Source organism: Tachypleus tridentatus, chromosome 9, assembly GCF_004210375.1.
Source record: "Tachypleus tridentatus isolate NWPU-2018 chromosome 9, ASM421037v1, whole genome shotgun sequence".
In the NCBI taxonomy this organism is placed as follows: Eukaryota; Metazoa; Arthropoda; class Merostomata; order Xiphosura; family Limulidae; genus Tachypleus; species Tachypleus tridentatus.
Genome location: NC_134833.1, coordinates 124,627,724 through 124,639,288, shown reverse-complemented (window position 1 = coordinate 124,639,288; position 11,565 = coordinate 124,627,724). Strand labels below are relative to the sequence as shown.

The 11,565-nt window shown below is 31.6% G+C and overlaps 2 protein-coding genes across 6 annotated transcripts in view; one reads left to right on the top strand and one right to left on the bottom strand.

Annotated features, from left to right (window-relative positions):
- Positions 1 to 2,451, bottom strand: part of LOC143226273 (anoctamin-2-like) — a 46,134-nt gene extending 43,683 nt beyond the window's left edge. Inside the window, exon 1 of one of the 5 annotated variants that reach the window (XM_076457023.1) lies at positions 1,303 to 2,451. In XM_076457023.1, the coding sequence (XP_076313138.1) occupies positions 1,303 to 1,351 (49 nt within the window). In that variant the 5' untranslated portion in view covers positions 1,352 to 2,451. The remainder of the gene's footprint in view (positions 1 to 1,302) is intronic. The other 4 variants (XM_076457027.1, XM_076457024.1, XM_076457025.1 and 1 more) reach the window with 4 other exon arrangements.
- LOC143226275 (general transcription factor II-I repeat domain-containing protein 2-like) overlaps positions 1 to 11,352 on the top strand; it is a 93,111-nt gene extending 81,759 nt beyond the window's left edge. Inside the window, exons 4-5 of the mRNA XM_076457028.1 lie at positions 10,679 to 10,741; positions 10,927 to 11,352. Coding sequence (XP_076313143.1) covers positions 10,679 to 10,741; positions 10,927 to 11,111 — 248 coding nt within the window. The 3' untranslated portion in view covers positions 11,112 to 11,352. The remainder of the gene's footprint in view (positions 1 to 10,678; positions 10,742 to 10,926) is intronic.
- Positions 11,353 to 11,565: the final 213 nt, after the last annotated feature.

Sequence of the window (11,565 nt, the reverse complement as noted above, 5' to 3'; positions counted from 1 at the left end):
GGTACAGTAAATATTCTTAATAAATATACAAAATATAATCATATCAAAATTACACTAGTGTTCTATATATATATATGAATATAAAATGCTGGAAAGAATCAAGCCAACTTAAGGTGTATATAAGACACATTTATTCCACCATTCAATACCTCAATTATTGAACTACTTAATTCACATGACAGTTGTACATTAAAAACTGTTTATAAGATTTGATTTTTTTTACATACACCATTAGAACTTTAAAATACAAGAAATTTGAATATCTGTTGATGTTTTTAAGTAAAAAAAGTTAGCAACGTAACTATTTTGTAATGATAAAACAGGAGAAGTGCTAATAAACATGCATCATGTAATAAATAATAAACAGAATCATAAACTCTTTTTAACTATTGAACAATGTAATAATACCTCTGTGGATTCCTCAATCTGAATATCAATTTCACTTGATATTGATCTGATATCTTTAGCACTTTCATAAGTGCTCGACTCAGACTCTGAATCTGACAGAAATAATAATAATTAAAACAATGAAAGAATACACAGAAATGGTAATTTTTAATGTTGTTCACTGTTGAAATTAAAAAGTAAATTGTACGGAAAATCTGGTTTTCTTATGTCCAAATTTTTCTTACTTTTCAAATGTTAATCCTTAAAATAAATAAACAAACACTACCTACACTAACCAGTCTTTTATATCTGCCAGGTGACGTTTTCAATGAGATAATGACAAACTATAATTAGTGACCAATCAATCATAAAATTGGCTCTAAATTAACTGTTTGTTGAATACAATCTCCTATTAGCTGTAAATCTTTTTAGATATTTTAAAAAACATTCAGTCTCAAAACAATTATAAATGTCATTTAACTACAGTGTCTCTTCAAAGATTTGATTTACCATTCGTCACTTGAGTTATACCAGTTTCAGAGAATTTCACCACTCATGATTTAGCCTCGACAGGGGCAAATTGAGGGGTGAAATTCCCTAAAACTGGTATAATATTTCAACAAGTGATAAATGAAATGAGAGATCTTGTTTCACATTTATTATTTTAAATGCCTCTGCTAAATAATTCAAAGAATAAATTAAGAACATTAAGCATATTTTATACACATACAAAACATTTTGTGGAACAGGCAAAAGCACATTTTTCTTTAGAAACAGTTTAAATGATGACATTAAATCAAAATTATTAAATACATACATAAAACGACAAGAAAAACTTATACCATTACAACATGACAAACATGTTTCTTTTTCAATATTTGTCCTGAAGTATTTATATTCTTATTCGGTACTTACCTGCTAAAATTCTTTGGCCTGTTTCCACATCAGGCTCTTCCCCACTCATTTTCTTAATATTGAACAGCTAATCTAGATAACCAAATGTGACATTTACAGAAACTTGAAAACACACTACACTTGCTAAATATAATCATATATTATTCAACCAAATTACATAGTTATTTGAGAATTATTAGATGTTTTAAAGACACAAATCTAGCACTGTAGATGACAAATATTATCCAGCTATTGAATCAATATCAACATGTACGATCACAGATTGCAACAATGATTTGCTTTTAACTTTATAAAACCATGTCAACTATCTTTACATAAAAAGCACTTAACGCTCGTCTGGCATTAATGCAGTGCTCTATGTCTGGATCATGATTCATAATTAAGTCTGAAGCAGTTTCCATTGCTATAAACATTTTGTGAAGTTTATGTAAGGGAAATTATTTTTCCCGCTCTTCACTGGCACCTTCGTTACACTCTGGACTTTTTTTCTACCTGATGTGCCCGATCTTGGTATAAATTAAGTACCGTATCATTATCGAGAGCTTGAGAATGTGTGTAAGTACACTCTCGAATATTAGCCACTTCCAAAGACTCAAATCCAAGACTGTGTCCAATTTTGACGACGTCTTCAGAAACATCCCTAATTTAGGACTTAAAGCCGCAGGAATCGCTTGCACAATTAGGCAGAACGTGCTTCCATATTGCTCTCATGTTACTCTCGAATCGTTGATACTCTCGATTGCACTTCTGATGATGTAATTTTTCCAGAATTTAGTCGAAGATAGTGCAGCTTCTGTAGTTGTAGTCTTTATTGCTTGAGAAAAAGTTCGCTTCAAATAATAAGCTTTAAACGTCACAATGACACTGTGATTCATTAATTGCAGTAGAGATGTATTGGGTGGAAGAAGATGAATTTTGACATTTTCATTAAAGTCACAAAGTCCCGTTGAATGGCTTTAAAGTCCAGGTTGTTTTCTTTTGCAGTAATGTTCAACTGCAGGACAAAAATAACTTTTTAACCAGTCTTGAAACAAAGGTTTCGTGACCCATGTTTTTTTATTTGTTCGCCAACCAACTGGGAGAGTCTTCTTTGCACAGCTGATAAATGTTCGGGAGGTCTCTGCACGATACACAAGCATAGATTTTAATTTAAAGTCGCCAGATCCATTTCTTCCTAACAAGTGTCAAACGATCTTTTAGCGCTTGTAACGTGGCTGAGTTTTTTTCATTTTCTGATAGGAAAGTTCTAGAAGGCATATTTTTCCCAAAATAAACCCGTTTCATTAACATTAATATTTGGTTATCTTTGTACCGTACTTTTTAATAATTTCTATAAATTCATTAGGAAATTTTTCAGCAGCATCTTTGTCTACACTTGAACTTTCGCCTGCAATACGAATATTATGCATACCAGAGTGTTTTCTTTGGCTCGGTATCATCACACATTCTTTTTCTCACGCATAATAAAAGGATCTCTGTAAAAAGTATATACCCCCCCCCTTAACATGAAAAAACTGAACTGTCGCTGACAGCAAGTGATGCTCAGATTTATACTGTACAGCATATAAATGTGCATGCGCATTGTATAGGCTTCCAGAAAGATCTAGAATAAGCGAATGACACAAATTTGTAGACATCTTTTAGAAATATTTATTAAAATGTCAACCATAATAAAAAGGGCCCAAAGACTTATACGTGAAGTCCCACTATAGTGAATCCCATACTGTTAAGCTGCACTGTGGACCTCCATTAATATCCAAGAACACACTTCAAAGACAAAGAGAAATATGTCAGAAGATATTTATGAAATTGAACATTTATAGAAATATAAATCTACGTTTCAAAAATCGAAGTGTCACAGTAACAAAAATTACATTTAGCAAAGAATTTCATTCATGTACTACCTTGTAATTGATTTACACGTTAATTTTGCATGCTATTCTTCAGTTTAACTGAGAAATGAACAACTTAAAAATCTAGAAGTAAGTATATTTTAACGTCAACAAAGAGATAGGTTTGTTTGTTTTTGAATCTCGCGTAAAGCTACACGAGAACTATCTGTGATATCCGTCCCTAATTTAGCAATGTAAAACTAAAGGGCTGGCAGCTATTCATCACCACTTACCGCCAACTTTTGGGTTACTCTTTCACCAATGAATAGTAGGATCGACCGTCATATTATAACGTGGATTTGAACCCGCGACTTTCGTATGATGAGTCAAGTATTTTAACCACCTGGCCATGCTGGGACTAAGGGGAAAGTAGCATTTGCAATTTACATAATAGTTATTATAAATCTTAGGCCTATTTGATCCAGGGTATTAACTTTATTGTTACAGCACAACAAAACTATGATAGTATTTTGCCTGGCAACCATGAACAGTGTAATGAACATATTACCGTTTTAGGACGAAAGATCTATTGAAATCTTGGCCCGGCATGGCCAAGTGTGTTAAGGCGTTCGACTTGTAACCCGAGGGTCGCTGGTTTGAATCCCAGCCGCACCAGACATGCTCGCCCTCCCAGCCGTGGGGGCGTTATAATGTGACGGTCAATCCACTATTTGTTGGTAAAAGAGTAGCCCAAGGGTTGGCGGTGGGTGGTGACGACAAGCTGCCTTTCCTCTAGTCTTACACTGCTAAATTAGAGACGACTAGCACAAATATCGCACTAGCTTTGTGCGAAATTCAAAAACAAAAACAAACTATTGAAATCTTATTAGTTTTAATAACAGAATATTTGATATAGCTAATTGTAGTTATTAATCCCTATATAGCACCATGGAATGCAGTATTTGTCACATAAGTTATATATGTGAATATTCTTTAACTGATTTTTTTAAAATTTAAATATGGTTACAATGTTTATACATTTATAACTACTCAATTATAATTTATATGTATCATGAGACATCTGTTAGCAGTCTTATTGTGGTTGAAATCATAAATACCGACAAGACTTGTATTGTCAAAAGAAATTGCAAAGCAAAACTTCGTATAAATGTTATTTGCTTCAACTAAATTTCAAGTTGAAATCTCAGGAAAGTGTTGTTATTGTTTGTTAAATCTAAATTACTTGAGTTGGTACTGCATAACATAAACATGATTATAATATCTCAGTTCAACCAATAACAGAAAACAATAAACTTTGCAATCAGCAATCATAATTGTTAGTAAAATTTTTCCACCAAACGATATTACTTGAGTTCATGACGTCATTCAAACAAGAATACTTTGTAAGCATAGTAACACTGATATTTCACTTAGAAACAATACAGAAAGTGACTTACAAAGCGTACAGTGCAGAGAGATTTCAATGGCTAATTACACTCAATTATTTTATATTTTCGGTAGTTTCCTGCTTGTTTCAGGTTTTAAATTCGTCTACGAAACTGAACGTGGTTCTACTCTTACATTAATATGTTCAAACCCAGCTTATAAAAGAGGGAGAAAAGAAATAGTTATTTGGTACTCAAATCGCAATGAACTAGTTATTAATAATGAGAGAACGCAAATAAAATACGGTGGCAAATTAGTGCTAACCGACGTGCAATTTGAAGACGCGGGAATTTACACATGCAAAAATCGTGAAGGTGATTACAAACATGATGTCAGAGGTAAATTCAAAGTTTTTTTGTAGACCATATTTTTATTTATTAAACGATAGTAATTTAACAGAAATAACATCTAAATCTGAATCGTCCATCTTGCTTTTAAATTTCTTTCAGCCATAACCTTTTCGTTTGATATTTCACCATGTGTATTGATTATAAAAATAATTGCCTGTGTATATGTAAGATTACACTATGTAACAAAATTTTTACTGTTTCTTGTTCTTGGGGACAAAATGTTATTTCCTAATTGCTTATGCCTAAAGTAAATGGTAAAGGCCTATTGTCTTCAAACTTTGCTTTTGTGACTTGGGAGCGTGTACAACGAAAACATGATGGGGGAAATATATTTGGGGCTGATACTTGAAAGGGATTTATATATTTCAGTCGCAAATCGCGAAAAGTACTTCTAAACATCTTTGTATAACTTTAGTATAAATACATGTAAATCTTGATTCATATGTTGTTTTATTCAGACATTATGTAAATATGCCCGTTTCTACACGTGTATTGACTACAAAATTATTTATATTGCCCATGTATACGTAAGATTATGATGACAATAGTATCACTTTTAACTTAATTATTTCACAATAAAAATTTCATATTATGTGTTACTTATTTGTAAACAACCAAGCGGAATGTTCATAGGAAGAAAAAAGAAAATTAATTCTGTCATTAATTATCGTTTGTAAAGCATTTGAAATTAGTTTATTAAAAATTCGATAACCAATATTTTATCAATCTTACTATATGTTTGTGATATTTATTTGTATTCATTGGTTAGAGCTATGGAATTCCTGATTTTTCTCTTACAGAGCTTGGTAGTTAACGAAGCTAAAAGTAAACAAGATACTCTCTGACAAATCAACCTTAGAATTCAAAGATTTGGTTAAAATTTTGTAACTGTAAAGATATCCTACTGATCACTACACTTTCAATCTATTTAAAGTTTCTCTATAGTAGTTTCAAACTGTTAATACCACCGCCGTTCAATTCTCTTTCTTTTTTTGCTAGCTAAGCTCTGCTCCCCACTAGTACAGAGGTAAGTCTACGGATTTACAACGCTAAAATCACAGGTTCGAATTCCTTCGGTGAGCTCAGCAGATAGCCCGACGTGGCTTTGCTAAAAGAAGTTTGTTTTTTGAAATTCGCACAAAGCTACTCGAGGGCTATCTGTGCTAACCGTCCCTAATTTAGCAGTGTAAGACTAGAGGGAAGGCAGCTAGTCATCACCACCCACCGCCAATTCTTGGGCTACTCTTTTACCAACGAATAGTGGGATTGACCGTCACATTATAACGCCCCACGGTTGAAAAGACGAGCATGCTGGCCCTACTAAAGGAAAAAAAACACACAAACATAAACAACTTAGCTCTACATTTATTTTTACGTATACAAATTAAATATTTTCGTTCTTACCGTGAACGGATGTTTCTTTAATAGTAAAACGTTTTGATGGAGAGTGCAGATGTTAGTGAATCCTAATAATTATGTTTAATGCCACATTTGCTCGCAAATATTTCTGCCTCATTTTTCTCAATTTGCTCATTACTGATTTTAAGTCTGTGGTGTGCGAAAATCTCGTTTTAGATGATTACTTTAATGCTAGAACCCGTTAGTAGGTCTCATCTATAGCAATAAAAATATTTTTTCTTTATGCGTTGTAAAATATGTACAGGATGGGTAGAAAATGTTTAAGTTGGCGAAGCAATGATATTACACGATGATTTAATGTTTAAACTGGAATAAATGTGACTGAATAATTTCTTTGGTTAAAAGGAATTTTAATTAAAACTTCATTTGTTAAAACTGGTGTTTTCTTTTAAATTGATTCTCTTTTTCTTGCAGTTCAATATTTTCCAATGACTCGCAAATACGTTGTTTTTTCATATTCTTTATGAATAGATTTAAATCCAAGTCGTATAAGTATGTCTTTAGTTTAAGTAGAGTGCATATTTACAGAGAAAAATAGAAACAAAAACTCACAGCTTTAAAATGTGTAATATAATCTATTGTACCATTTAATCATTAATTAAAAAACGTTACGATTATAGTCTTATAATCGAACTGATAAGCAACCAGTTTTGGACTGACAACAGATAAAATCAGTTAACACTTAACATTAAATAACTATGTTCATGGAGTTATTGTTTTAATGAAATAGTCTCCCCATGGGACAGCGGTAAGTCAATGGATTTACAACGCTAAGATCAGGAGTTCGATTGCCCTCGGTGGACACAGTAAATAGCCCGATGTGGTTTTGTTATAAGAAAAACTATGTGTGCTTGATCATTCGAAAAGCTTTTCATTCTCTACAGTTAATTAGAAAGTTAAGTTCTTGTTTTCTACTCCAAGTTAGCTATCAAATATATTAGACAAAAGCGAAAGATTACATCACACTTACAGTTGAAGGTCCCTACATATAGTTGTCAGATTTTCATGAATTACACGTGGACTGATATTAATACAGCTACAGTATACAGCTGCATTTCTTTTCAATTTGTTTAAACATTTTCAAGGTATCTCTAATTGTAGCTGTATTAATGTCAGTTCACATGTAATAAATGAAAATCTGATAACTATGTGTAGGGACCACAAACTGCAAGTGTGAGATGATCTTTCGCTTTTGTTTAATAGATTTGATAGCTTACTTGGAGGAGAAAGCAAGAACTTAACTTTCTATTTGCGGTCACATTCAGTGCTTGTACTAACTGAGCTAACTCCGATCTACTGTTTTCCACTGTAAAAGCGAACTACTGTCAGTTATTCTGAATTTTGTCATTGAAAACCAACAACTCAGCTCTTGTTTTATATATTTTATTTTGTTTTTTTCTGATATGTGTTGATATATTAGTGATACTTACCAATGATCTGAATACTTTTCCAATCATGGTTTTCAGTTGGTTGAGTCAAATAATTCATATTATTCGTTTGTTCACCTAAAGAGTAAATAATTTCTTTATGGATTTGTCTCTGCTGATCAAACTGTTGTTACTGCACCAGATAGGAATTTTAAAATACTCTCATCTACGTTAATTAAACTGTGTTTTTATCGATTTCGTTCATAAAACGATACGTTTTCTTTTATGTCATTTAATTATAATGAAAATTGAACTGTCATATTTTCATATGATAGTTTTTAACAACCTTCGTGTAATTTCCTATTAATACTATCTGCATTACTCTTAGTACTCTCAGAATATTTTGTAAATTATAAAATATTTTAAATTAAAAGTATCATCTTCAAACTATAATACATCGAACAAGATTTATTAAATCTTATTAATACAGATATCAAAGTGTGTTTTTATATTGGTTTAATGTGTGTTTGCTCTTGTATTACAAGGAATTATTTGTTTTTCGTCTAGTGATGTTGGATTCTCTGTTTAGTATTTAAATGTTACCTGAAGAATATTTATTTGAGTTGCAGTGTTAAATTAAAAACGTGAGATCCTATTTTTTTTGTGTTACATGAATCTTGTTTTGAGTTTTGGGCTTGTTTCTCCGACGTAAAATACGTGAAAGTTGCCATAAAATATTTTATAAATGACATTAGTATTGTATTTGCTTTATATTTTTACAAGAATTTAAGTATTTTGTTTATTGTATTTGGGGTTATTGACTGGGTGAGTATCATGTTGCTGACTGAGGTTTCTCTGTGTCACCGTTATCTCAAATCTCCTTCCTAATCGCTTTATAACCTAGAAACATCGAATTATATATGAATTCTGTAATAAAAAAGTTTTAAATTACCCATTGTAGAATGTCTGCAATATTTATTAGCTTCAAGTGGGTTCCTCAGAAATATAAATGCGTAAAATAGATTATTACAACATTGTTAAAAGTACTTACAAGGAATTATTACTTTAGAGATAACATGAAATCAGTTTTTCTTAATTTTAATGAGAGGAAATGTCGATGTTGAAGTGTGGTATGAATAAGTATTGGTAAACATATCCACATATAATTACTTTAAATGTTACCATCAATACTACACTCTTTGTTCGTCCATATACTGATCCATCTAATCAGGACTCCAGTAATGGCTGATATTGCCCAACTCCAAGGTGCTAAGTGGGTCAAAAGATTATTTGAAGATGTTGATATTGACAGCTATAATATACTTATGAAAAATGCATCACATTCCATCAGTTGATGTTAAAGATGCCCTGAAAAGAGCTATTTCAGGGCAGTGATAAAGACGAACCCGTAATCTTATCGGTACTCCTGAAATAAACATGCAGTATTAGTCAGAGGCTGCCACTGATGTTCATAGCAAAAATACTTTATAGTTTATAGGGATTATTAAGCCATGCCAAAACAATATTGAATATGCAACCTGGCATATAATGTGACTCAATCTGATATAAAGTCACGATAGAACAGAATTTATCAGAACAACTTCATGACATTGCTTAACATTTCGTAAATGGTGTGATGTAATCGAAAATTGGTTGCTTTTGGGAAAGGTTTGTAACAGACCTTTTCAATGTAAATTTTTATATGCCCAAATATGAAAATATATTCAAATGAGAATTTAAATTTTTCGAAACAAAGATATTTATTGTATTTAAGAGCATCGAAAAAATAATTTTGGTTCGCCAAAATAATTTATGAACAATTCATAAAAAGACGTGCAACAAGTCGTACGAACACAAATGTCAGGATAAAAAACGCTGAAGTGTCCCAGGCGACAGTACGTAAAAAATATCTCAGTCTTCTAACCGCTGAGTAATTAGATAGATATGCATGTTATTGTACATACACACACTTACCAGTCACGTCAGTGATGTAGTAATTATAGATTTCTATGTGATCAGAGACCAGATGGATTATGGTAAACCTGTAGAGAGAAGTAATGAGGCCCCAAAGTTATTTTGATATAATGAACTCAACTTATGAATGTTGAATCAAAATCTTATGAACTGTAAAGATACAAATCATATCTACGAAGTTTTCTAAGAACGTATTTTGAATAAACAATACTTTAAATTTACAGTGAAAGATGTTAGATCGCAATATTATTTATCTTGATAAACAAAAATTAAGTATTTGATTTTATATTAACTTTAAATGAAAAATTTTCTCGGAATGCATTTCATCCAATTTCTGCATTATAAGGATATTGTTTGATATTTTGTTGTTTGCAAGACACAATCATATACTGATACATTTTACCAACGTAATATTCCCAAAATAACCTGTATTTTCATAACTGACATTAACATAAACAGTGACAACAGTTTAACTGTGACAAATAAAAATTTTACAAGGGAAACACCAACAAAAATCAAATGTACCAATAAAAAAAAGATCGTGTGTAATTTCATAAATTTCCAAGATTGTGTGATTAGTTTCATCAGTTAACTCCATTAGGAAGTACATAAAGAAACAAAAGTCTACTGTTAAGAAACATTTTAACTGTGACAAATAAAAATTTTACAACGGAAACACCAACAAAAATCAAATGTACCAATAAAAACAAGATCGTGTGTAATTTTATAAATTTCCAAGTTTGTGTGATTAGTTTCATTAGTTAACTCCATCAGGAAGTACATAAAGAAACAAAAGTCTACTGTTAAGAAACTGTTTTGACACGTTTTATTTTTCTCACGAAAAGTAATATTTATGTTGTTATTTTACAGAGTGAGTCATACTTAATATTATAACTAGTGCGTCGTGCTCATTGTGAAAAACCTTAAAATTCCAACGGTGACACAAAACGTGCTAATAAAAATATTAACTCTCTGTTGTTTTCTCCAGTGTATATTCCAGCCGAGAATCTCAACTGTACTCGTGGATACCAAAGAGATGTTAACAGGTGTTGTAAGTATATATGATACTCAATTACTTTAAACTGTTCACATTAAACACAAATAGATGAAAGACTTTTAAAAATATGGAATTTTAGTTAAACAAATACGTTTTTTGATACTAAAGACGTTGTTAGAACAATAAAATTAACACTGTGGGTAAATCAATGCTTAACTATGTACTTTTAACGCTTTTAGATCCATGTCCTCCTGGACACTATGATAACGGATCCCAAACTCACTGCCTGCCGTGTCCAGGAGGAACTTACATGACATCATTTGCTGCTGACGCCTGTATACCTTGTCCTGGAGATAAAATTACTGATGAAGAAGGAGCTGATAATAAAGATCTTTGTAGAAGTAATGGAACAAAAGGGTTTTAAAGTTTTCTTTTATTGTTTCCTTAACATTTTAAAGATGTTTATTTTTGTTCAGGCAGATTGTTATAATACGATACTTCTTCATAACTTTCATGGTTTTTAATGCATTAAAAAGCTTTGCTTTTACTGAGAAATCATACTACTCTTTTTAAAGATGAGCTCAAACATTTACGACAAATAGTATTGAATAGCTGTCTTACCTCCAGTATATCATTTCAAAATTAGGAACGGCTAGCGCTGAAAGCCCTCGTTCAGCTATCCGCGAAATTGAAAAACAAATATTACGGTGTCTCAATAGCACATCTGTGTGCGTCACACATTATTACTAGAAAGAATTGTTACCAAGATATTTAACTAAAACAGTGTATGTCCCAAAACATAACTTTTATCTTAGAAAGAATTGTTACCAAGATATTTAACTAAAACAGTGTATGTCCCAAAACATAACTTTTATCTT